Raw genomic sequence first — 27,984 nt, 5'->3', positions numbered from 1 at the left:
CTCTGTAACAATCACAAAAAAGACACTGATATTTAACTAAAAGGAAAGAAAAGAACAGAAAAGCAAACAAAGAAGAAAAAAGTAAGGTTACTCCCTCCTTCTGCATATACCCATGTACACAGACAGATTCTCTAATCTTTTTTTTTTTTTTCCCCATGCCCTTTATCAAATTGATAGTGGCTTTTTTCTCATGGCCTGCAGTATTTGCTTGGGGGTCTTAGACTGCAGATCTTATCTCTGTTTACCTGCAAGCTTATATTTTCATGCGCTAAAAGAAAGGAAAGGTGACAAATCAGATTACAGCCTTTAAAAAAAAGCATGCTGTGAATTTGGAAGCAAGAAAGGTAAAAACTAACATCTATCCAAAACCTCAAAGTAAAAACAGTATCTCAAAACAAAAGCAGCATTTAAAGAGCATTAAAATAAATTCCCATCAGAATTCTGCCCATTTGCCTATGTACTACTTTTAATTTTGCAACTGGAAAGTCAATTGGAAAAAATGGTAACCTTGCCATTTCCCTTCAACTTCGTCCTGATGTCACTGGCTGCTCAGTCAGTTCCAAATGGCAACACAACGCAACACAATTCTTAAGACACCATAAACTAACCTGTACATGAGAGGTCATTTTTTAAACTTTACTGATTTAGCCTTCAGTCTGTTACAACAGCAATGTCATTTCTGATTTACCAGGCAGAGGCAGCAATCCTGCTGTTACAGCGCAGCTCCCTTCTGCAGAATGATACAGTGCTGGGCGTTTCAGTACCCCTCTGTGCTGTGCTCACGCATCCTGTCCTGCTGACATGGGACAGAGTCCCCGAAGGGCAGTGGCAGGCAGCTCTGCTCTGCAAAGAACTGCAGCATCCCTCTGCTCGCAGCAGCAGCAGGACTGCAGCGCCGAACAGGCAGCTCTGCTCTGCCAGCTCCCCTGCGACGGGACTTTGGAAATAGAAACACCTCTCAAAACAAAACCAGCCGAAACCCAAGGCTGTTGGTATCCCGTAACACTCTCTTCTCTATATAGTTTACTGTATGTTCTAAAGGCATCATAAAGCTATCGCAATGATTCAACAGCAAGACTCAGGCTCACAGAAAAAAAAAAAAATTAAAGCTGTTCCTTAAACTAAAAATCCTGCTGCTGTGGCTCCGCTTCCAGAACAGATTTAGCATTAATCAAGCAGTCTCAGGCACTTTTCTAAGCAATGAAATATATTATATTTATTTTAAATGTGATGTAGATATGTCATCATCCGCTATTTGTATTGCCAAACTGCATGAAATGAAGAAATTACAGCTCGAGTAATTACTGCTATTCCTGATATAACTAATGCTGGAATTAAAAATAAAACTTTTCTTTTCAAAATGACCTTATTACATTATCTTCCCAAAATACATTCCTTAGCCTTATTTTAAGTAAAGATGCTGAAATCAGGACAGACCAAGCCAGACCATTCCCACCCTGCTGCAGGATTTATCTCCCGTGGTCCATGTGTCCGCGTCTACCCTAAGCTGGGTCTGGCTGAACCTTTCTGATGGAACCATCTTTGCAAAACTAAATAGCAATCAATTTAGCTTTCATTTTGAAATGCATCACTATCTCTATAACGAGATATATCTCTATATTTTATGGAGTCTCAAAATGTACCAAAAATGACCTGCATATGTACTAGCACTTTAGCTTGGATCAGGAATGGACTTTTGAAGCGAATCTCCAAATTACTTTCACTGGCCACACTTTGCTTCACATCTCAAAGCTCATGAATCTCCTTTCAGATAAAAGAAAAATGGGAAATGTTACTCTAGAAGTGGGTCTACTGTACTGCAGTTGCAAAGCAGAATCATAGAATGGTTTGGATTGGCAGGGACGTTAAATATCTAAATACCTAATAAATATCTAAATATTTAAATATCTAATCCCAACCCCGTGCCATGGGCAGGGACCCCTCCCACCAGAACAAGTTGCCCAAAGCCCTATCCAGCCTGGCCCTGAACAATCCCAGCGTTGGGGCATCCACAGCTTCTCTGGGCAATCTGTACCAATGTCTCACCAGCCTCAGAGTAAAGATTTTCTTCCTAATATCTAATGTAAACCTACCCTTTTTTAGTTTAAAACATCACTCCTTGCCCTGGAACTCCACTCTCTGACAAAGAGCCCCCCTCCTGAGAGCAAATGTGCGGTAAAATCTCCTGAAATGAGTATAGCATGGATGCTGGCAGCTCAGCACCAACTGTTTTGATCTGCAGATTAAACTCCTGTGTGATGACATTGACTGCTAATGTAAATTTAGCCTGACTGAACAAGTTTCCACCTGACCACCTGTATTACAGCCTGATTAAATTCTGGTTTCTTAGGGAAAAATCAAAATTTGACATTCTCTTTCTTTTTGGAATGACAGCTGTGGAATACTAAAACACTTTCAAGCTCTTTGCTGTAACCTCTGCCAGCAGTCTTCTGTTGTTGATGGTTTTTTTTTGTTCTTTAATAGCAACTTTGTTCCACTGCACAGCATCCCATAATGATGGCCAGCTCAAAACAATGTACGTATGTAGTTTCACTTTGCATGTCAGCTGGTAATAAGACTGCATATAAAAAGAATTAAATGTTGCACGTTATTTGCAGTAACCCCTAATAAAGTAGGATCTGTATTTTAGACATTTCAATGGGCCATTATGTGGTATCACTGCAGTGGTATTAATTTTTGTCACATTTGCAATATTACTTGTTTCAGTTTTTCAGATCTAGTCTTAACACTAGTTTGATAATGTCAGATAAGTAGATGAGCACACTGTAAATGAATGAAAATGTCTTTTCTGTATCATTTTGGATAAAAATGTCTTTTTCCAGCTGGCACCAGCTGTACCCATCTGCAATTAAGCTAAGCTTAGGAGAAAAGACCTGTCATATGCATCCTTCAGCTCTCCCTCCAATTTACATTTTTCAGCACTAGCAGCAGTGAAGTTGAAATCACAATAAGCCTGCTGTCTGCAGCATTAGCAAACAAATGAAACAAAAATTAACTTCAATCCCATGCCAATGAAAAAGAACAAAGCCAACTAAAAGGGTGAAGGAACAGTACGACAAATACACACACTCTGTGGATACAGACTCCTAACTTCGGCTGGCCCTGTCTAAGAGCAACGTTGCAAAGGCAGACTTTTTCATTACAGAAACAAAATACTATTCTGTAACATAATTCTGCTAGATAATCAAACTGGAAATGTATTTGATTTGAAATATATATATATATCCTTATATTAGGCTAGTAAGTTTAAGGAAGATTTCATTGTTTGAACCCAATCAACAATATCCACAAATAAATTAGAAAGTTCAGACCATCTAAAAGGGAAATAGCATTCAGAGAAATTTTCTGAAGAATTAAAAAAAAAAAAAAATCTCTGAATTACCAGCTGGATGGGGCACTTCTGACTAGGACCAGGTCTGAACTACTGCCAAAGCCCACAACTTCAACTGTTGCCACGCACAGCGCATAGAAGCAGCTCAGGCCACGGGTCTGAGAATGATATTCTAAGGCAGAAATGCTACTGACAAGACCTGGGTGTGATATTCCATGTCCTAATCTGCACACCAGCTTCGTGAAGGAAGCAACTGTCCTGATTATAGCCTACTTAGCCCAAATGACAAAGTGCTTTCCATCACTGTGTAGCAGCTACTCTGTCACCCAGCAAATGTCAAGCTGTGAAGTAATCTGATGAGTAGAACAGAAGGGTAATTGCTCTGACCAGAGGTCTCAAGAACAGACAAATCCAAAGACCCAACCTGTGAGCTGTGACCACTTGAATTCCAAATACCCTTCACTTGCATCTAGCAGAGCATGAGTTAAAACTTCAGAAAGCAAAGGGGTGTCTTGGATCTGGAGATCAGTCACTCACTTTAGCTCTTTGAGGCAGGTTCATCATGGTGTCCGGTTTGAAGTCATTCTTGTTTTTCCTGCACAGAACTGCCGTAATAATAATGATGATAACCGTAACCACAGCAATGGGAGCCAGCACTGCTGCAATGATCCACAGGTTGTTTGGTGGGTTCTTCACCACGGCTATAGAAAATTGCAAAAACTGGTAAGTTTTACCATGTAAATGAAAGATTCAAGTTGCTTCCAATAGTGTCTTCAGCTGCCTATAGTAATTAGTATAAAAGGATTGTTAGTAACCTAGCTATGCCTTTGTATTCATTAAATTAAAAAACGTATCACACTGTTCAATTCACAAATATCTGAGTTCTCTTCTTTAGTTAGTTATAGCCAGCTGCAAAACTAGCCATCAGCTCCCAAGTTAGATATCACTCAAATATTAATTTACAGACTAAGCACAGACATACACACACACACACAAAAAAAAGATGCAATTAATACATCCTTAAATACTTTTCAAAACAAAACCAGCTTATAGTAAGATAGCACGATAGCATGTGTGTTGAAAGTGTACACAGGGAGTCCATACCTCGTGTCACAGACTTGCAGGCTCAGCAAGAATAAATTGGCTCAGCTTTGAGACAATGAAGTTAAGAACACTAACAGTTATTACTGACATCAATAGGCAATAAGAAAATGCTTCTCTCGTGCTCTAGAAATACTTTGTCATAGTTAAGGTCAAAATGAATCCATTATTTCTGAAGGAAGAGAAGGGATGAGGTTGGAAAGAGCTATTTGCAGATATATTAATAATGGCATGAGGAAAAGGGTACATTTCGGAAATGCGGTGGTGCTTAAATGTTTTAGACTCCTTTTCATCAGAATAAAATCCCTTAGTATGCACGCTAAACTCGTACACACATAAACGATCCTCCTGTGACACAACCTCAGTTCTCATTACATTTCTTTCTGGACAAACACCAGATAATCTCCTTATGATTCTGTGTGTGCTTCACTGAAACATTTTGTGGACTTCAACACACCTTCTCTCTTTATTTTCCTGTGCTACAGGTTACTGGCATGGATAGGCAATTGTGAACAAACCAATGTACAACAGCCTTTCCTACTTCCTTGAGGATTAGTGCTTTCAAATGTCATTGCACTTATTAGCTGTCAGAGGCACACAGCATCTCTCAGGATCAGACTTTGAATGCACACCATCTTGCTCAGCAGCAGCTATGAAAGCCAGCTGAAAGTCCTTTTGAAGGTTGAGTCCCTTTTCTTTGTATATCTGCAACTTCTTGCAGAGCCAATGCAATATTGGGCTAGGCAGGAATAGCACCGTTAGGTACCTAACAGCAATTGCATGCTTAGAGACTCTCTAAAACCCACACGAAACCCCAGGATTAAGTAACCTTTCAAGGTTCACTTCTCAATGAGCTTATATAATTCTAAATTAATGACCCTGGACATGTAGTTTGGCAATGAAAGGGCTGTGGGGAAGGAAAGAGAATCTGAATTTCATCAGACAACAATAAGCATAGCAATAATCACAGACTGCTGTTGCATAAGCAGAAAACAATTTTTGAAAAATCATAACTATTCTTTGGAGAGAACTCAGAAGAAACAATGGCCTTATGACTAAGAGGACAGACATTTTGGAATCCTAGTTTGCATCTTTAGTTCAGTTACTGGCTTGCAATGTGACCTTGAATAAGTCAATCCACAATTCATGCTACTCAACAGGATGTCGGTGGATTTCGAAACAAGCCTTTCATTTTGCTATAGCTCAGTCCCTCACTTAGGGAATGGTAACATCTATATTTTTTGTTATTACTCATCTGTCTTGTCTAACCAGACTACAAGCTCCTGAGGGTAGATGTCTTTTCTTACTGCATTTTGGTACAGAGCTTTTCATTCTGCTATAACAGAAATTATAATGAGTAAAAATGAAATGCACACAAAGTATTTTCTTTGGGAATACAAAGGCAGACTACAAACACTGTGTCTAAAATGAAACAAATTGATTTTTTTTTCTCTAAAAAGGTATAAAGGTAGTTCTACTTCCTACATTTCAAATACTCTGGCTTCACAATCTCAGTTAACCAAGGCCGTAATTTCAATTTCTGTAAGTTTTGTTTATAATATTCTATGCATGTTTAACTTGTATGAAAACATGCAGTTGAATGAGGCTGCCTTCTCAGACCATGGAAACACAAAGTTAGATCATCATCATCAGCTGTCATATAATTATCTAAATACCCATATGGATCATAAAACTGCATGAAGAGTTATAAAGCTGCTACACATTTCCTACAGCTATTTTAGTAAAAACAACACTAAGAAATACTGTAATTGAAAACAAATTAGTTTGGAATTTAAATGCCAGACTTTATGAAGACAGGAATGGAGATCTGGGGTTTTAGTCCAGTCAAAGTCAATTACAGACCGTAATCAAATCAAGAATCAGGTACAATATTGTGCACTCCCTGGAAATGATATCGTACTTAAGTATTCTAACTCAATCATATACTTATGGATGATACATCAATTACTTATTACAGTGGTTCCTTCTTTTCCTATCACCATTACGTGCAATTATTTCAGTATCACTGCTCCTCTAGGCAGAAGAGATGGCTGAAATAATGGACCCTGGAAGTCCCATTTTATACACTTTTTAGCCAGTAAGGAGACCCAGTATGGAAACCCAAATTATAACTTTAATTCCACCTGGATAAACATCTTGGAAAAGCGGAGAGATTGTTAAAGACATCAATTCACACATTAAACTGTTATTTAAATAAAACAGAGAAATTTCAAAAGGACTCTTACGATCAGCTTGAACTTGAATCACATAACCTAACGTCAAGGCCATTCGCTGGGAGTCAACAGTACTCAGAATTTTGGCAGCTGCAGTGCCCAGCAAAGGTTTGCCATTATATAAAGTATAGTACGTCAGTTCCGCTGGCTCCTTGGGTCCTGGAATTCGTTGGATTTTAACCATCTTTCAAAAGAAAAAAAAAAAAAAAGAGAGAAAGAAATTAATTTCAGTTGTATCATATCATCAGAAAACCAGCACGAAGCTACCTGAAGGCAGTGCACACAGTCTGTCAGACCCAGTGTAAGCGTAAGCGCCACACAAATAGCCTCAGAGGAGCAGAGCTTCCTCTCACCACATCCCAGTGTATTAAAATTAGTGAGGACTGACTGCCTTCATAAAAATCCTTAAACATAATCCTAATGTATACTCCTATACGAGGAAAAGCATGCAGTAAAAAAAAAGGAAAGGGCATTAGAGTCCTCTGTAAAGAGGGAATTCTTAAAATCGGTCCTAATGTTGAAAGCTACACTTTACCAGCACATTGCAGTTCAAAAATTCCCTCACATTTTACTGCTACATTCATTATTTTTGATCCCAGGCTACCAATAAAAAGAACCACGTTTTCTCAATTTTATTCAGCAGAACACCAGCAGAATTTTAAAATTGTACCTCTAGCTTTTTTTTTTTTTTTTGAGATTCTTCTCCGTTATGTTGAAGCCCAAAATATGTCATATTTTCACAGAGAATTTTAAAAGGTTCACGATTCCCATAAATAACAATGTATTTCTTTTAAAAATTCTTTCATTGGGAAAATACACAGAATTGTGGGCAAATAAGAAAAGTGGTAATTTGTTTTTACATCTCATAATAAGTGGTTATTGAAAAATAACACACAACAAAAGGAAAAAGTAGTAACTTGTGATGCATTTTGGAACAGAGACCCTCTTTGAATCCCCTACAACTAATATCAATTGGCTAAGTAAGTAAGAAAGCAAAATAACGTTGTTTCAAATAAATGAATGGGAAATGTTGCCACATAAGGGAAAGATGATTAATAAATTCTCTCTGCTTCATAATGTGATCTATGGACATATAATTTGATGACTAACCATGTATAAGGACTGCTTCATACATTTTTTCAACAAAAAGAAAAAAGTTCTGCCTTTATTGATGGAAGAGCTAGGAAACTTCTTTTTTTACCCCTTAAGAACAAAAAGTCAGAACTATTCATTATTTCCAATATAAGACTTTTTGATAAAATATGTATATTGTATTTATCTTCACAGGAACCGAAGGCAAAATATTTATTGACACTGATTAACTAATGACAGCTTTTAGAAGATGAGAGGCATGAAAACATGGCTGACTTTAGAAAAAGGAATTCATTAGTAACGCCGTGCATATTGCATTCACTGCTTTAGTGCTGATGAAAAAAGACAGGAAACCTCAACCCGGTTCGAGTTTTCCGCACAAATTCAGGCTGTGTGCATCCAAACAAAGCCCTTTCCAAAACATGTCTAGGTGTAACTGATGTTGCATCAACCACCTGCACAGTGTAGCTGCCCACGGTGGTGGCACGTTTAAATCGTCTTCCTTGCTGATGGGACATCATGAACAGCGGGGCCAGGCGCTGCTCCATCAGTCTTGCAAAGCTCTGGTTGTTCAGTCCCAGCAACGCAATATCAACCCCTTGTATAACTGTGGGAATGGAGAAAAGCAAACATCAGCACATCTTACGTCGACAGGTTAAGTAACACGTGGTTTGCAGGGCTGTTTGCCAGGGACCAGCTAGATTAGAAGGAAAATAACTGGAAACTCTTTCAGTAGAGTTCTGCCCTCTCGACGATTCCCAGCAGGGATACACTGTGCTTCTGTCTCAGTCACTGCACTGTGCTTCTCAGGGAATGCCAAGGATGTTTCAGAGAATAAAATCCTCCACAAACATTCTTAAGCTTTTAGTTTACCAAAAGGTCTTACAAAAGCACCTAATCTGTAATCTCCCATGTAAAAAGTCAGTGAAAACCTGTTTGAGAGCTGTCTGATTTGATGCTTGTCAGAGGAACAGTAGTTAACTAAAAGTGTTGTTAACTAAACAACACTTATTTTTATTTTTTTTTTAATCCAGCAGTTTTGAAACCTGCAGTTAGAATTTTGTACAACTGTTTGGAAAAAAATATTACTTGTTTGAGAGCACTGAACAGACATTTCGTAAGTGCTAATGGGTGTAAAATAAAACGTACACTGAATTTACATAGTTCAAACACAGCATGCTAATTTAGTTCACACATGTGTATGATTTCTCAATATTATTTAAAAATTCATTTGGGAACATCTTTTTTTTTTTTTAACAACACTGTTTGTATTGTAATACCAACAGTATTCCATTACAGTAAGTGCACGAAGGCACGAAATAGAGTATCAGGTTCATGGGGTCCACGTGGGGGAAGCCGTACTTCAGAGGATGACAGTCTCTTCATGTATTTACTTTTAATCTCAAAATTAGGAATAGATGTAACAGAAACCACCAAGTCACACTGGATATTGGAAGAAGACTACAGAATCCAAGCCATTTCATGTCACATTTCTTATCCTTTGCACTCCTGAGCATTAAACACAATGATAACACTCTTTTATCTACTGACTCGATGGTGTCGGGGAAAAGGGGTCTCCTCCCTCTTGCCCAGTCAGCACTTCTAAAGTCAAAACGATTCTGAACGACAATGTGATACTAGTGACGTGATTGTGATAAAGCAAGGATTTTGAAACTTAGTAGCATTGCCTGCACCTTTTTTTTCCTGTAAACACGAAGTTATACGTTTAATGCTTCAGGTGGAAGATGCAAGAATTCCTGGACCCAGACACAGTCAACAAACGATAACAAACTTTCCTTGGTTTAACAGATCACCTTTCTTCCTGCGTAATATCTACAAGCCTCTTTTGTTTTCAGATTTAAATCTAAATCCCAGAAACAAACAAACAAAAACCCTGTGTTTTAAATCGCTGAAAAGACAATGCTGCGCTTGTAAATGCTTAAACCCCAAAATGGCATAAATTTTGAGGCATGTGTTGAATGCAGGAGATTCCTGCACTTAAGGTGACAACTCACAGTTATGTCCAAGAGTAACTTAAAATACATTTGCCCAGCTGAATGCAACAGAAAGGGTCGGTGGACAGTCATTTATTTTGTATAAAATTACTGCATAGATGTGCTTATATAATTAAACACTGAAAATTATTCTCTCAAGTGCAAGGAAGATTAAAAAGTACCTGTGATCACCCAGTAGTCTCTAGTTGACTCTGAGACATCAAGGTTTGGATACTCCAAAGCTTTAAAATAAAAGTTGACATTATTTCAGAACACTGCAACATCCTATCATGTCCTTAAACAATATGGTTCATCAGACACTGATAACTAAGTTTGAACTACGGCTTTTCTAGGCTTTTCTATGAGCATTGTACTACAAAGGACAGTACTATCCAGCCCAGGAAGAGATCTCGAGGCATCAGTTTCAGGATTACAGTTTCTCTTCTGTCTGGAAAAGGGCAAGGAGTGTAAACAGTATAAGTCCTGTACCACACAGAATATGTATCTTCTGCTGCTGAAATACTGTCTAGTACATTTTCTGAGGCAATGCTAAGTGTTGCCCATTACTGAAGATGATACATGATATGCATGTCTCTGTGTTACATACATCTCTGCTGCTTTCTCCATGCGAGGAATCAGCTGGTGGAAAACAAGAGGACTTTCCACCATGCTTCTTGTGAGTTCATCCTACTTAAGCCAGACCACAATTTCATCATAAAATAGTATTAAATAAAATAAACAAGTGCCAGCTTCCACCAATCTAAGTTCAGTTTCACATGAATTATAAACGAGATTGGTAGAACTGTGAAAACACCCTGAAGTGAGGGTGCAGGCACATTAAAAGCATGCAGGTATTACTAGCATATGTGCTTACAGCTGTGAGAGACTGATGTTTGCAATTTTGATGCCTTTTGCGAGGTTTTTAATCTCCAAAGTGCATTAGGCTGTAAAGTTTAATACGCTACTAATTCATTATACACATCAGTGTTTTTTCAATAGATTTATGCAAAGTGGAAAGCATTAATATTTGGTACTTAGTTCAGAAAATATACGTGCTTCCCATGTTGATACACTGCTATTTAGTTACCTTGGTTTTTAAACTCCAAAGTGGTTTGAAATAGTAAACACATACAACATCTGATTATGCACAGTAAGTGCTTTTCAGAAGGAATTTCACTGGGAGTCCTGAGCTGTGCGTTTCCATGATAGACTGCAAGGGCTCTGGAGGAGCCACCAGAGTCTAGGAGGAAATTGTGTGGTCTGAAAATGACAACAATATTTATTTGATGAACTGAAGCCACTGCACCGCCACGTGGATAAGCATAAAACACTTCCCAAAGTAAACATTTTCACAACGCATGCCATCGATCTCAAAGCCATAAATACGTTCATGCATTTGCTGTGTACCTGCTGCACTGGGAATAAAACCCAGAACTCCAGAATGAGCTATAAGCCATTACTTGTCACAGGAGCACTCGCTAAAGGCTCTATTGTGTCAGTTCATCATGTATGGGGATCGGCAGAGAACTGCAGTACTACACAAGACTCTTCATACGTGCCCAATGTCTTCTACAGCTCCTGACTACTGAGCACATGCCTATACTGCTCTTACAAAAAGCACCATAAGCCTTTTGCCCATTCTGGAGACAAAATAATAATAATAACCCAAGCACAGGCATCATCAACATTTCCTAGGACTTACTCCTTGTACTCCTGCATGCCCTGTGAGGACAAGTCCTGCACGCAGGGCACTCTGACAGGCTCACTTGCAAGTTACAAACAGGAAAGAGTCTGTCTCATGATGAATGGTCCACAGCCCTTCCTAGCTCCCTGCACACAACATCCATCAACAGCCTCCCTTCTACTTCCCCTTGCTTGTGGAAAGAACTGGTGAAAACACAGGCTAACCCAGAGATGCCCCTTTCTTGGAATGGAAAGTCTGATTCTGAAGTGCACCAGTGCAGCAGAAGAACTCACCACCAGGCAGTTTCACCTACAGGCATTTGTCTGCAAGCATCTGATGTGGATAGGTAACGTCTCAAGAATATTTCTTCCTTCTTTCTCAAGGATTTTCATAACTACCAGAGTTAGCTGTGATTTCTGCCCTCCTTGCACTGGAGAGGGATCACATACCCCCCAGACAGAGGACTGCTCATTGGGCGAGTACCTAATGAAGAACTACACGAGATGATTACTCTGCAGCTGGGCTGCTTGTAAATAAGACATACTGGTCATACTGGCAACTTGTACTTTCCCCAGTGCTCACTTTTCTGCAGTCTGGTTCTGGTTCTTAGAATCAGAAAATGAACAAGCACTTTGCTAATTTTACTTGAAGCTACAAATCCGCTCAGCTCAGTGTTCTGATCCTGAAGGCATGTTTGGCTCTATCCTCATACGCTCAATTATTTCAATGCTTGTGAAATTAAAAATGACAAACTACTCTGTTAATGATATAGCCTTATCAGTGAATTTGATGGCTACCAGATCTTTACTGGTATTTGAGCACAGTACATCAAATTTAACAAGTATCTCCTGAAGGTTTACACACTGTGAGATCAGCTGAAACCTGCCCTCACTTAACCTGGGTCCATCGCCATGAACAAATGTACCCATTACATCTCTGTCTCTTCTCACTTCCCTTGAACACTGATCTCTTCCAGTGAATGGATAACCTGTCACCACAGCAAGTTTAATTTCACAAACTGAATATCGCAAGCAGATTAAACAGAAATCACCATAATGAAATTTCTAATCTCTTTATTCTTTTTAAAGAAATGAGCACACAACGTGTCAGTGAGCACATATACCATCCAGGCTACCCAGACGTACGACTTCCTTTAGCTTTCTGTACCTCTGACTCTTCATAAGAGTGGAAATGCAAGTGAATCATTGAAACTCAAGTGCTAAGACCACACTGGAAACTGGGTATGAAGCTCAGCAAATGCACAGATGACTTTCCAAAAGGAGCTATGTAGGCAGAACTCACCCACTACCCAAACATGCTGGCATTCAAAGCATGCTAACGAGTCATGTTACTGGACCAAGTACTGGGGGCTTGGTCTTTCAAATAGTAAAGAGCTAGGCTGAAGATCAACTTTACGTGCTATACCGAGGCCCTGTGAAACAGCGAAGTAGGAAGGTTAAGTTTTGTTTCATATAAAACTACATTTTACTTTGTCTGGAAGTCATCACTGGCTTTTTATTAATATATATTAATGGCAGCATACATGCGCTGTTTTTAAATTATCTGACAGTGTTTCTAACAGCTGAAGTAGACATTGAACCAAAGCAAAAGAAATACTCCAAATTCCCCTCTTTCTTCTTATTTTTTTTTTTTTAAAGCAAAGTTAAAAAAAAAGAATTAGTCAGGAAAAAATATACAGTCTGTGAGCTTCATGACAAAGCTTATAGTGCCTGTAAAAGCCTGGTGGTGGCTAATCTTAGAGGTGTGTGTTGAGAAGCACATACTTACATTCTGCAATGGTGAGAGGTGGGTAGGTTAGATAGAAACCCACTAGCTCAGCTGACAGCTGATTAAGAAGGTTGCTGGAAGTGGTGCCATTTAAAGTTGTGCTTTGATTTCTCACCACATAAAACAGAGTGACAGCTTGGGAGACATTGGAGGTATTCAAAATCTGAAACAGAGGTAAAGAAACAATGTGAAGTCACGGTTCAGCTCAGTAAAAATTTAAAAAATAAAAGTAAAAAGAGCAAACAACAAACCGGGGAGATGTTAACTTGAATGATTGACCAGACACAGCTCACTCAACACTACTGTGTAAAACAGTTTGTGGTACTTTATTTCCTACTTCAGCAAACACAGAGCTACTAGAGAACAGCAACAGGCAGAAAAAGTGCCTGCACATTCACTGAAAATATGAAGTTGGAAGAATATCTAACAATTCATTTTTATTTGAATTTCACTTAAATGCTTAACCTTTATTTCTTAAAAGGATAAGAATGTATAAAAAGTAAAATTCAAATTCACAAAAATAACAGTTATAATTTTCTATAAATCATGCATTTATAAATTTTCCTGTAATAAACAAAATGATCTTATTTCAGATGAAAACAAAAACTTATTTCCATGGTGGCTATCCAAGACATTTTGTTGAAGTACAAGCACACACATAACAAAGAATAACCCAGAGACTTTAGCAACAGGCACTTGCAAAGCGTGCAACACTGTACCTGAACTGTTAGGTTGTTGCTGGTGTTCCAAACCTTTCTTTCAGCATCCTGAAATGCTCTCTGTAACCGTTGCTCCATTGTCTGAACAAATTTGCATGACTGGATATTGTCTGTTTGACCCACAAACTGCAGCTCTGGAAAAGGAACAAAGCATTTGTGTGTAGACAAAATATTCTTAGATGCATAACCCCTGTGATGTCTGACAGCAAAACAACCAGTTTGCAGATTAAGCACGTGAGAACAGTGCCGTGTAAGACCATTCTAAACTAGCCCTAATTAAAGAGAAACATAATCATTAAGTTGCATTATTAAAGCGGATACTCTCCACAAACAAGTGGAGATTGTTTCTGTATGGATACGTAAGATGCTAAGACCAGTCTACTGTGTACAGGTTCATTCAAACCCAGGCAGTAAGTGAAGGTCATTCTGAAACGTGTTATGCTCTTAAATCTCACAAGTCGCTCGCTCTTACAAGACATAATCAATTATAATATTGCTTCTCGTTCTGTTTGTGCTAGGAAAAATATGCTTAATGTAACTGCTATATATATGTGCACATAAATACATAAGAACGTGCAAGAAGTCTCTTTGCACTGAATATGTTGTTTTACAGGGCCAAGGCAAGGAAAGAAAGGCAGCATTCATCCTCCTCTGCTGGCAGTCCTGCGGGCACTGGGAGCACAGACATGGTGCAGGTGAAACCAAGGCACAGTTTGTCCTGCTGCTTCTCGCTGTGGTGTTGTGCTGGAAAGCTGAGGGGGTCAGGACAGCAGAGGGAGGACAAGCATCACCCTTCTGCACTGAACCACCAACCAAACACACAACGCTGAGCCTCGGCAGACTCTCACTCACCTGTCTTCAGCTGGAAGTGGTACGCAGGGAGCGGCTTCCATGGCGCGGCCAGGGTTGCAATGGACTGAAGATGCAGCACGTGCTGCTTCACGTCTGCCGTGGCGTTGCTGATCCCGTAGGCAATGAGCCTTTCAATTACAGCAGCTGGTATAAAAACCAGCCTCCCCCGCGTAACGTAGTAACCAACCGTCACGTTGTTCGATTGCTCCAGGATCTCAACCTAAAACACACAGGGAAATGATTTTTGTTTTCGTTTTGTTTGCAATTCAACCGCTATATGACGGGACCTCTCATTCCAAATAAAGCTCCCTCGCAGGCTTTTTGCATGCGTCTAAAGGATCAGTGCCATACAGAGCTGGTCAAGGAGCTTACCACGGCAACTCACAGATCTCCAATTTAGGCTGAGGCTTCATTCACGTACAGATAAAAGAATGTTTTTTACTTCTGAGTATAAAAATACAGAGAATTCAGAGAACACCCAGCTTCTATTTCATTCCTGAAGTTCACTAAATATGTCCACGTTTCTGTCATTACAGGTTTGGGGTTCTAGGTTTGAAAGACCAAAAGTTTCCCATATTTGATTCTTCAGTCTCACCTGAGTCCCCTATGCTGCTTATCCTGTAGTGCCCCAGATGGCTAAGCTACCACTGACGAGTAGAAATGACAGACCACAAGAACAAACACACTGTGAGCCAAAACACGAGGTGATTTTTACTCCACATAGAAAACCTCTATTTTTCAAAGAGTTTAAGCCTCGGAACTTGTCCTCCAAACTAAGTTACAGCCAGGGTTCCTCTATTAGAAAAATGCTCTGTCAGGTTTAGCAGAAAGTGAGAGAACAGATCTGACAGTTTTTTATTGCTGCTTTTGAGACCCAGGAATGTACAATTCCTAAACTCTGTAACATTAACCAAAACTTGCAGCCACAGGGCATGGGGACAAAAGTCAACCTGATGGCCTCTATTGTGAGCAAAAAGTAATTTTTTTTTCCCCCTTATTGGTAAGTGCACCTCGTGTAACAGCCTCAGGCTCAGCATAAGCTCCTGCCTAACAAAAGCAGAAGCGTGTTTTACAAAAAGTACCCCAGCAACCAGCTTCAGCCTGCTCTAACATTCAGCAGCAGAGCTTCATGCAACGTTGCTAGAAAGTGACAAACGTATCTCCCTCATTTATTTTCAACAAAACGTAGTCTCTCCTTGTGCAGGATTTTCATCCCTGTGGAATTGGACTTGTCAGGCACTGCATTTTCAGTGGGAGTGGACTGACAGCAGTGACATCCCATTAACTAGCCCTGCTCTTGCCATTGATCTTGCTAAGCACAGCAGCACTTGCCTGACTGCAAACCAGAGTCCTTCCTACACTGCTGGGGAGGAAGAAACTGCTGTTTGCAGGAGTTTCCTGGAACATATCAAGAAGAAAGTTGCACTTCTCCCTTCTACTTCGTCAAATTAAACGAAAAAAATTTTGGAACGGTCCTTGTATTTTTAGAGCCCAGAGCAGGTGTCACCCACGTGTCAAAACTAATTTGGACATAATTATATATTACATACAAGTGAGGAAGCAGCCAGGAGGGGAGGTCAGAGACTCAGCAGACAAAAGCAGAATGCCTGACACAATCTAGTCCCCCACCTTCTTTACAATGCTGACCTCTCCACAGGATACCTGCTACTTGTCTTTGACACAGCCAAATCATTCAGATTCAGAAGGCCTAAAAGCAACATGTGATTTTTTTTGTACTCACTTATTAGGGATGTGATGGAATAAGGTGCGGATGCTGACAGGAGGGACTGTGTTACCAGGTGCTACTTGGTAAAACCAAGGCAGACAGTCTCCATGGGATTAAATACGCCCAAACTTGCAGTTTACAGTAATGTTGCAGCCACCCACACAAGCACCACTGACTCTTAGTGTAAAGGTTTATTATTTCTCTTGGTGGGAGAGCTGTTTCAGTGAGATCACACAGGCAAGCCAGGCACGCTTACCTGAGCGCTGACATTTTGGTTGAAAGCTTGTCTCAGCGCTTGGTTGAGTCCTTTCGTCACGCTCTCCTTGAAGGACCTGCTGATCATCATCCTCCTTGTGTTCAGAAACAGAACTGCAAAACACCAAAAGCTACGAGTTAGTTTGAGACATTAACATCCTATTGTTTGCTTTCTCAATTCTTTTCTGTTGGGGTGGTAAAGATCACGGAGGAAGCTATCTGTGATTTGCAGCAGCTCCAACGGGAGTAAGAACTGCAGGGGCTCAGCAGCGTCCCCAAGGTCACTGTTCTTCTCATGACAATGGCCCACTGTTCCACAAACAACTGCAATTTCTTTAGCAACAGCAAGGCTTTGCAATGCTGCCTTTCTGTACGTGAGCGAGGTATGATGACACTTGATTGCCTGTGGATAGACTGCTGCAGCACTCCCAGAGGACTGAGCTGGTGCTAGGCAGGGAGGCCTCTGTAAGGGACAGGTGCTTCACAGAGCTCAACAAAGAAATGTCCTTCACTGCTACAACTGCTTTCAGTTTGCCAACTGTCTTTACCTCTATTTGTACGCTTTGTTTATTAACAGTTTCACTAACTTTTATTATTTGCAGAGTTTTACAGCTGCGCTGATGTATTTTCAATCATATATTGTGTACATACAATATGTACACATACAATACTTCTGTCTTAAAAAAAATAATTGTTGCATCTACTGTCATACTGATACAGGTATTTATCGGCTACTAAAACCATGTTACATCAAAAAGCTGCTTATTTCATTATCCTTCAGTGTCATTCAGGTTTATACAGCTTCATAAACCCTTTTATGACTCTTCTTTGTTCAGATCTTCAAGACAAGCATCTTCTGATGCCACCAGAAGGAGCGCATAGGAAGACTGGGCAACCTCTCCAGAACCCCTTAGTCTAGAGCTGTTAAAATTAAGGAGGAGCTGTCTGTGAAAAACACTCTTAGAGCCATAAGAAGTCGTGCTGTTCACACAGACAGCTCAAAATCCTCCCATTTTGAATTGCACAACTTTAAAGATCTGTTTGAAAATAACTTGGCATTCAACGGTACGATTAGGCACAAAACAGAGACCCTTCAGCAAACTCAGTGGCCCCACGTACCTGTTTTAACCATAAGGTTCCAGGAGAGGCGGCAATCCAGGGGAGGAGCTGCTGTCATGTTAGCGAAAGCCACTGCTGCTGTTGTTTCTGGAGGAGCAGAAGTGTTTTCCGTTCGAGTAGGGGGAAGCCTAGTGGCTTTCGCTGATGCTGTAATAGATGTCAAAGCTGCTGTAATTGTCAGCGGATACGGGGTTGACGTTTTGGTGATTTCTGAGCTTGGGAATTTCTGGCTGTCAGTGGCTGTTGTTTTTATCTGTCGTGGTATGTGTGCTGTGGGTGCGAGCGTGGAAGCCATGGCAGTGCTACTTTTAGGGGTTATAAACATAGCTGTCATGTCCACAGGTGATGCAGCTGTGTTTCCTGTTGCAAAAGGAAGATCTGCATGTATTCCTACCGAGCTCAGGACTGAGGTCAGTTTTGTGGCAGTGTTGTTTTTTGTTAGTGTCACTACTGGAGTGTTTAAAGCCATCACAGATGGCAAAGGTGTGTTGGCAGTGCCGAGCGAAAAGAAGGAAGAAGCTGGCACTGGTGAAGCTGGAGATGATTTTCTCGTTAGTGGTTTTGCTTCTGAAGTTCCTACTGTAGGTAGTGCACCAGAAGACACTCCAGATAACACTGTAATGACAGAATGGGTAAAGTTGGTTGTTGACAAAAAAGCAGCAGTTAGCTGTGTTGGTGATGGATGGACAGAAGTTATGATGACTGACTGCAGAGGACTGATGGGAGGGGGGTGCAATGGCATGCCCTCGGTAGCTTTATTAGATATGCTAAAGGGAACTAGACTATGCCTTGGAGCATTTGTGTCCCACTCCTCCACGCTAAATGTAGCTGGAATGTTACCGGCCACAACCAAATAACCAGAGGACTCTAATTGGTTATCAAGAAATTCTGGCAAGCTTCCAGAACTGACCTCTTCTTCTGTAACAAAACTCTGTAAGAGAGCTGAGCTAAAAGGCTTAGTTACAGGAAGAGCAGCCTTGCCTGGCAGCGCGCCGTAGGCAGCACCGATTTCGTAGCTGGCCAAAAGAGTTGAGTTGTCAATGAGGTGAAAAGCCAGCACTGGTGTTGTGCTCAAGGTTTTTGTGAGCACAGTGATCTTTCCAGCACTGGTTGTTTGTGATTCTAGAGAGCTGGGGACAACGCCTGTATCATTAACACAAGGCATGTGTGACTGGAGCAGTGCTTCATCCTGTGCACGGGTAGCGTTGTCCCCAGGGGTGAACAAATTAATAACGTTTTCAGCTATGTTTCCATGCTTTTTCTGCAAGGTGGTGGGTAGTGGCAAAGTGGTAGCAAGGGGTGAATACTGGACAGAGGATGTTTTCAGTGCAAACACCTCTCTATCAAATTCTGAACCACTGCTCATTTTTGCTCCAGAGAAGGGTAAATTTGAACCGCTTTGACTAGACATTGCATGTGTGTGTGTGTGTGTGTTGCTGCAGGGGCAGAGGAAAGCGGTTGCTTATTTGTACTCATTTCCTTTTGCAGGCCTGAAACAACTGCATGCAGTTCACGATACTCAGTTTCCAATGGAGAAGTGCTTGGAGGAACTTCTCTTACTGCTGGTTTGACTGAAACATTAATGCCATCTGAGGACAACAACACTGGCTTGGTCCATGTCAAAGCTGAAGCTGCGAGTTCGGGAGCGTTGATGGGATCTAAATTACTCTCAGAGGTTGCACTTGAAATCCCAGAAAAAGATGAGCTCTGGCTGCCTCTCCTTGTTGTCGTGGAAACAAATGATGGCACAGAAGGCACAACGGAGGTGAGCTGCTTCACAGCAACTGGATGTGGAGCCTGACCAGAGGTAAAATCAGACTGATCTGAAGCTCTTGGTGGTGAATATTCTGTATGTGGGGTTACAACAGTGGGTACTCTCACGCTTCTGTCTTCATGTGCAGTTATGCCCGGATTTTCTGCATTAGCAGGTGGCAGGTGTGCAGTCACAGAGACAGTACTAGCAGATGTATTCCTCAGAGCAGGTTCAGTTTTCGAAAGGCCTCTAATGGCAGTAATTAATGACACTGCAGCTAGACCAGGGCTAATCATTTCTGTGTCCAAAACAGGGCCCGCTGTCTTTGATCCTTTGGAGAGTTTACCAATTTGGCTATCTGGAGAAACTTTGGAAAGCTGAGATCCATAAGGCAGAACGATATTAGCATTAAAGTTTGCGGACAGTTTTGCCGTCACCCCTCTTGTGAGAACCTGTTGACCTGTTCTCGTTGAGGGAGAGCCGTCAGAATTTGGGAGAGCACGTGCAGAAGCAGCTGGCAACAGCGTGCCATTTGATTCATGAGCTCCATTAGTGAGGTCTTCTGCAAAGGTCTGACTGAGAGCCACCGCTGAGCGAGGGAGTTGTAAACTACCCTCACGGGCTGCTGCCGTGCTTGGACTGTTTGTGTGTGCTAACCTAGCAAAGGTCTCATTTGTCTCAGTTAGCAAGGGAGACCTTGTGCTTGTTGAAGAGGAGCGTGTTGCATTTCTAAAAAGGAAAGCTGTCTCACTTCTAAATACTCATCCTGGCAGCACTGCATCATGAGCGTGCTTTGCATCAGGAATAAGTGATTTTGGCAAGAAACAGGAAAAAATGCTCTCTGTTGAGCTGGAGACCTCAGCCAGGCTCTGGGAAGCTGAGGACACAAAAGGTGCACTGGCAGAGCCTGTAGTGCAATTAGTCAGTGCTGTGGAAGACTGAAGGTGACTCATTCGGGGCATTGTATGTGGACTACCCACAGGATGGAAGAACGATGCAAGAACCTCTGCTTTATTCTGAAAAACTGGTGAGGACAGAGGGGTGATATCACTATTTCTGTCAATCAACAGCGAATTACGTGGCTCATTATTAGGTCTTACTCCGGTAGGAGATGCATTATGCATACTTTCATTTGGAAACCATGACACACTTCTGGAAGTTACTGGCACGTAAGACTGATACAGTATTTTTGACACAGGAGTATCTGAGTATACAGATAAAAAAAGAGGTCCTTTCTGAAGGAAACTCTTTTTCCACTGTTTTTGTAAAATGTACTGTTGACAATCCAGAGAAATTGAAAGACATGGTACCCATAAACAACTCAGGACCCTTTCTTTGATTCACCGTACTAGAATTCCCATCAGTGACCATGCTTAAAAGACTATTTCTGCTTTCACTAACCTGAGAGCTGGTTGAATCTGTGCTGAAGGAACTTTCGGGCTCTGCAGACAAAGGAACTTTGAAGGCCAGTACAGCTGATTTAGAAAAGTTAATGGTATGAAGTGACTGTATTGCCAATGAAGAAAATGATGGTGATGGAACAGCAGCAAGCATGCCTGGTCCTGATGTGCTTTCTTTTGAAATGGAGGGTGTTTCTAATGGCATTAGCTGAAATGGCCCAGCTGTACTCAAATGTGTCATTGATGGTGTAGTGGACAATGTGGCAAACATACTGAGTTGAGGCAAACCTGATTCACCAGCTGTTTCATCTGCATCTTGAGATGACGACCTCAGAGACGACTCGGCAGAAACTTCAGCGGGCTCCTGGGATGCACTGTTCCCACTGCCTTGATAGAGGGTGGGTGACAGGTGACTTTGATCCAAAGTTCTGGTCCGTGTGCCCGTCAGGGTTGTTTTTATCATCTGAAGCAAGTTTGCGTTCTCCAAAGTCTGCCCCATAGAAATATCAGCTACTGAGGAAGTCTTAGTTTCTGTGGAAGGCCGTGTTGGTGATAGTATAGATCTCCAGTTCGGAAAAGATTCTGATGAAGAAGCAATGTAGATACGCTGTTGCCTGATACCTGTAAAATAATAAGCAAAATGAGCATGCAGTCCTGCGAAAGGAAAAGTCACTGCTATGTGGCTGCAAGAAATCAGCACAAAGCGCATTGTTTACTCAAAGCAGTTGCTTCTTTTTTATTCAAAACGACAAACATCCAGAGAAAACTGAAAAAAACAGCGAAAGGTTCCAAGCGATAGGTTATAAATCCCTCAAGGTGTTTCACCTGACAGAAGGATAGGGCTAGCTTTCTAGACAGGACTATTTCAAAATGCTACTTGTAGCATTTAAAAAGCTACTGAGAGGCACCTTCTTCAGCCTGGGACAACTTCTGAGGTTATCATCCTGTCAAAATATTCTGTGAGAAGGCGGGTTTAGTGGAAAGGGGATGGGTTTTGACCACCAAGCATCACTGGCTTGGCAAGCCATCCCATCTGGGAATCGAGTCAGCACTGGCTGGGTTCCTGCAGGATGCATCTGGAGGTGCTCGGCTTGCCAGTTCCAATAACGCATGCAATTATGGACACAAAAGAAAGGAAACAAAACACGGGTGAGCATGAGGAAAGGGGGGTAAGATCCAAAACAAAATTAGCAAATTGAATTCCTTTTCTGATCTGTGCAGATGTACAACGCATCGCTTCAAACACCAGTTTGTTCTCCATTCAACACCACAACGTTCCTAGGCTTTGTCTTCTTAAAATGATTACAGTTCTTCTAAAACCACAGCTTGGGGAATCTCAAATTCTCGCTAATTTAAAGATTAAGATGCAATCAAGAGTAAAATGTCAGTTCTTTATCCTCCCTCCTCCCCCAGCCAAGATAATAGACCAAAAACCACTATTGGCTCTCGCTTCTGCCCCCGGCTATGCCCACTTACACAGCTGAGCGAAGGCACAAAAGAGATGAAGTCCCTGCCCTCTGACTGCAGCACATCTGGATATAGACAGAGGGTACAACCTCCTCCGCACACGTATGAATAACTCCAGCGCAATGGCATGGAAGAGGGAGCAGGGACAGCCCCTGAAACACCCGGTTATGAAACGGGCTGGGCAGCAGTTCCAGCCACCGACAGGCCCGGGCAGCAGAGCCACAAGCAGCGGAGGGGATTAGCCCGTGCAAACGGGAGCCGGCAGCTGAGCACCACGCGGCATGAGAGAGGAAAATGGGTCACACTGCACCTATTTAAAGGTGTGCTCCTTCCTTGGGCTGCCCTTGTGCCACGCTGCTGGTGATCTGTGCACGCAGGCCAAAGCAGTTGGCTGGACAAGCCCCTTCAGGCGCCTGGGTGCAACAGGAACGTGCTTGAAGGTACTTAACGTGCTCAGCTTGGCATTCCCACTCTGCAAATGCAATGAATAAATAGATAAATATTCACAGATCTTCCTCTTTATCCCTGTATTGAGAGCTGTATAGGCTGTGGGGAAGCTAGGCACTTTTTTTTTTTTTAAATCTTTCCTTCACCAAAATGCAAGAGTGAGTGCAGAACCCAAATGCAGATTGTTGGCTGCTGGTGTGCCCTCATGGGACCCGAGAGCTTAGCCTGAGCTCTGGTGGCTTTTCCTTCCTCGTTGTGGTCAGACAGCCTGTTATGGAAGGCAGGAAATAAGACGCCACACATTTGGCTGAACTCGAGTCGGTTCCAACAGATGTTTGAAATTGAGAACTAGATGCTGTGCTTGGAAAAACCAGGCCCGAGGCAAGCTGCAGCTTAACCTCCTTTGAAGTAGCTCAGCTGATGAAGCTGCCATTACCGGATCTGTTGCGTCCCAAACCACCTTGTTCCACCTCCGGACCAGAAGGCTGTGCTGAAAAGGGAAGGCAATTTTCCTGTTTATGCCCATTAACGAACTAAAGCCCTTGAGTAAACAGAGGTTTAAAGAATTATTCATATTCTGCAACTAAGATAAAGCACTGGCTTTCCACTGCTACAGATTTTACTTGCTGCTACCTTTACAAAAAGATGCTATCGGTCTCTTTCCCAAACTTCTATCACGCATTCAGTACCTTGGCAGCAACTGGGTGCAGTACTCCAAAGCCAAAATTATCTTCCCATGGAGCTTAAACTGAAGTATAGATTCTGTTCTTGAGAATTGGTAGGATGGTATCCACAACGACGTACCCTTATCAAATACTGTGCACCGAGCCATGGCTTCCACACCCCGCAGCTGGTGCCATGCCCCAGGGTCAGCTCCTTCTCGTTTAGATTTCAGGCCACTGACCGAACACCTCCTCCAACAGTCCCAAAGCCCATTTAGCACTAACCTCATCACAACAGCTGTCACTGATTAGGGACCGAGCCCCCTTGTATCTAAAGGGGCAACAGGGGCCAAAGAAAAGCGTGGAGATGATCACGAGAAAGATCAGCTCCCTCCTTCACCCCTGTTTTGCTAAGGTAAAAGGGACAGCAATTGGAAAAGCAATTCTGTGCCTGTCTAGAAGTTGACGGTGATGCATACATAAAATTAATGATGTATTAATTTTATCTGGAAAAAGAAGTCTCCGTTGTTATCTATCTTCTGCTCCTCAGACATCCAAGTTGCACATTGCTCTTCATACAGTGTAAATTATTTCCGGGGAGACAAGTACTTGGTAAGCGAACATCCCCCGGTAAAAGCAGTAGCCAAGGATAATGCCAGTCCATTTGCCATACCTATAAAAATCAGCATGTGAAGAGAGAAAATTGCACCTGTGCTGCTGACACTGGAAACCAAGCTCCTGTTTGCCTTACACCACGAGAATCCAAAGATCTATAAACAGGAAAAGTTATGTTAGTTCCCCCTAGATCACACGAGAAGCTTGTTGCTGCCTACAAAACAAGTAATTCCCCTTCTCTGGACAGAGGTCCCAGGAAGACCATTCTCTCCCGGGGGATGATCTCTGCAGAAGAACAGGAGCAGAGCTGCGATGCTCTCTTCTCTCTGGCAAGCTGTGGCACCATTGCTGCGATCCCTGAGCCGTGGGAACAACTCCCAGCACTCCTCCTGCTCCCCGCCACCCCCAGGTTTCATCTTCATTCAGGTCCAGGAAGGGCCCCTGTAGGACATCTCGCACCCTCTGTTCAGGGCTGGCCAGCACGGGGCAAGCCTGCAGGACCCCAGCAGCGAAGCTCCTGTGAGGACAGGAGCAGGTACGTCTTTTTTTTTTTTGCTGACTCCACAATTTCTTCTTTCAGGCAGATTTGTGCACCCCCCCTTCACACCCAGACTTTCTTTGGGGCACTACGGGCAATCTGCCGGCCGCGGAGCCTCACATCCAAGGCAGCCTTTCACCCACGGACTTGGAGGCAGAATACACTTGTCCTGCACCCAGCATTGCTCACTGGTGTTTGGGAGAGCAGAGCCCAGCCTGCACACACTTCACGGCTGTCATCAGCCTCGCCGCAGGAGCTGACAGCCGGCTGCCGCTCGCAGCAAGTGCCAGCCTTGCCGGGGGGCGAAACGCGTCCCCTCTGCGGCAGGCAGCGGGGACAGGGCGACAGCAGGATTGGAGGCAAGACACATCACCATCAGCACACTGCCTGTCTGTTTGTTTGTAAATACACGTTTGTCCAGGCTTTTGGGAAGAATACGCACCTGTTCAGGGAGGTTTACACGCACGCCATCAGCGTAATGAATGATTTCGTGAGCAATGTAGGAAACTGGACTGTTGCAATTCTTGGGGAGCAAAGCAAAGTAGGGGAAATGTGGACTCGGCACAGCTTTTCACCACTAGCTACAAGTCAAAGACAGCACAGCTCTCATTGCATGCAACAAAAAGGCCTTTTCTTAACCATATACTCCTTTACCAAAGCTTAGAGTTTAACCCTGCCTCAGAAATCAAACAGGAGAGAAGCCTGAAGGTACTGAAAGAACTGCTGGTAAAAGCCTCGTGTGTTATTCTTGTAACAAAACCACACATCATCATCTCCAGAACTTTGAAAAAGAGCGACAACGCTTTCAAAAGGTTGAACTGCGCAGCAAATTATACACTAGGATGTATTTTGACAGCCTGGTTGGGTAATCGAGAGCATTCCCTGGAGCCAGGAGGCTTTCTGCTCACCAACCCAGACGCACCTTCACGAGCATCTTCTGCACGCCACTTCTGAAGCCGTGAGCAGAGTGGGGCCCTCCCCCCAGCAGCAGAAGTCCAAGCAGAGACCCCCCAACACCGGTGTGCAGACGCAGAGTCCTGGCCCCCAGGGAGAGCTGCAGGATCGCCTCGAGTTGCTGCCACTGTTGGGTGAGCTTTGTGCCCCTCCGCAGGCTGCTCGCCCCGCGGATCAGCAAGCCGAGGAGCAGAAGCGCTTGGCTCGCTCCACGTTACAGATCAAAGGCTGTTTGGGAGAAGAAAACGAAATCCAAGAAGTGTTGACCATCACAGCACCGGTTGTACTTGATCCACGTGTGTAGCAGAAGCACTGGCCTGAAACTGAGCATCGTGTGGCTGTACCTGGACAGTCACAACACAGCCTCTCACCCAAACTCCAAGCTATCACTGGAAACGAGCTGCAAAATCAATTTTCATTTGAACTGCTGTTTTCAGAAGTATACTTTATGAGTATATTTTCAAGATTAACCTTCGATTTTTCTTTTAAATTATGTATCCCTGAACAATGTCATCAGAACTCCGAAAATGAGACCAAGAAGTTGCAAATCAGCTACTGCACCTTTCGTGGCATCACACAGCCTGCGACCCAAACGCCCTAAAACTGCTCCACTTTAACTTATTTCTTTAATTTCAGAGCTTTGCAATAGAAACTTCGTAACGTAGAGCAGCTAAGCTTCCTTCAGGAATCTTCCCTTAAGATTCTGACCACCTTTCAGTCCTGGAGGTGCCCCAACTACAGGATCAGCCCAAGGACAGAGGTTCCCACCGTGTCTCCTGCTACTCCCAAGCTCCTTCCACCGCCTGTGGCCTGAAGGTAAGCAAGGATAAAGAGGTGAATGCTCTGCAGCATTCCCGCTGCGTGCTTCAGCACTGCTCCGCTGGTCGTGCTTTGAAGGTACGAAGTCACAGCGCTGGCAGATCGATGGCATCCTATTGATTTGGGGGTTAGAAGAATTTCTGGTCACTCTGAGCTAAGTGTCTATAAGGATCACTCAATATTTGAAGGACAGTAAACAACATCTTTAAAAAAAAAAATGCAACAGGGTAACAGCCAAGCCTCAGACATCATTCTGTGTGCACGGGTTGTAGTAAATAACCAGCATTTATCCAGCCTGGAGTACAGTGCAATTGCTGAATCCAACGAAGCCAAATCTATTGCTTGGCCCTAGAAGGCAATGAGGTTCCATCAGCAGACGCAGAAGACCACTGCGATGAATGAGCTAATAGCCAAACCCTGAGCCAAAGCGTGACACATGCTTCTTCGGAGGGAAATCCTCTGTACATGAATGAATGAGACTACAAACATAAGCTCTTGCTAAGAGAGAGCCCACGTAGAGCTGTATGTTTTTATTTTTTTTTCTTAGATTAGGGAAAAAAAAAAAAAAAGAAAAGAAAAAATCTTTTCCTGAGCTGGCTTGAAAGCCCTGAGAGCAAGTAACAGCCCAGAGAGCTGCTGCTTAAGGTGTCAGGTCCTCTCTTCCTTTCCCCTTTCAATTCCTACCTAACTCCTTCATTTATTTATTTATTTATTTATCTATTTTCCTTCCCCCCCTCCTCAAACAAACATAGCCAGGGCCTTCCCTCAAGCGAAGGGCGACCATTACTGAGAAGCACAATTTTGCTTTCCAGGGAGCTGCCAGCAGGTTTCCCAGGCCGAGTCAGGCCGTGACTAACTTCTGGCCACCAAAACAACCTGCGGCGGCCACGCAGCATCAAGCACAATATGAATTCTTAACAATTAAATCTTAACTAACTATACATATCAATTAGGTTATTCGTGTTAAGCTCCGTGCCTGCTCTGTAATAGATGAGGACTTGGCTCACATGAGGAAGTGCTATGCAAATATTTTACAATTACTTCAGTTTTCTGTGACTCTGAGCGTGCTGTGCACAGCTCATTAGCCTTTATTTCCTGGAACTTATTCTCTTTGCTGCACAAAAGAGGCAACAGCTCGAGTTTATAGCAATATGTGAGCTCCTTCATCTTCTCCCCCCCCTTGGAAATCCCTGCAAAGGCTGTTTGGCGTGGCGTGGCTACTCCGAGGGGTCCAGCTGCGAGTTATTCACAGGAGTTTGCTGACATCAAGAGAAGAGCACGGGCACCAAATGTGGCAAACCCAAAGGCCACGGGGATGAACCAGGAGCTGCACTCGCAGGTTGCAGCTCTGCTGTTAACCACCGGCTCGCACCGACTGCCTGAACGCAAAAAGTGCCAGCTTTCATCGGTGGC

At 42.7% G+C, this 27,984-nt stretch overlaps 1 protein-coding gene across 1 annotated transcript in view; it reads right to left on the bottom strand.

The window, feature by feature from the left end:
* The window catches only part of KIAA1549L (KIAA1549 like), a gene marked incomplete at its 5' end in the record, with an annotated part of 98,784 nt that overhangs the window by 41,140 nt on the left and 29,660 nt on the right, over positions 1-27,984 (bottom strand). Inside the window, 10 exons of the mRNA XM_082761379.1 lie at positions 3,890-4,053; positions 6,700-6,871; positions 8,235-8,386; positions 9,956-10,015; positions 13,246-13,408; positions 13,965-14,098; positions 14,817-15,036; positions 16,799-16,911; positions 17,917-18,531; positions 21,358-21,690. Coding sequence (XP_082617505.1) covers positions 3,890-4,053; positions 6,700-6,871; positions 8,235-8,386; positions 9,956-10,015; positions 13,246-13,408; positions 13,965-14,098; positions 14,817-15,036; positions 16,799-16,911; positions 17,917-18,531; positions 21,358-21,690 — 2,126 coding nt within the window. The remainder of the gene's footprint in view (positions 1-3,889; positions 4,054-6,699; positions 6,872-8,234; positions 8,387-9,955; positions 10,016-13,245; positions 13,409-13,964; positions 14,099-14,816; positions 15,037-16,798; positions 16,912-17,916; positions 18,532-21,357; positions 21,691-27,984) is intronic.

The sequence above is a fragment of the Aythya marila genome (assembly GCF_965140915.1).
Source record: "Aythya marila genome assembly, chromosome: 5".
In the NCBI taxonomy this organism is placed as follows: domain Eukaryota; kingdom Metazoa; phylum Chordata; class Aves; order Anseriformes; family Anatidae; genus Aythya; species Aythya marila.
Note: the sequence above shows the minus strand (reverse complement) of the source record. Positions and strands in the feature narration are given on the sequence as shown.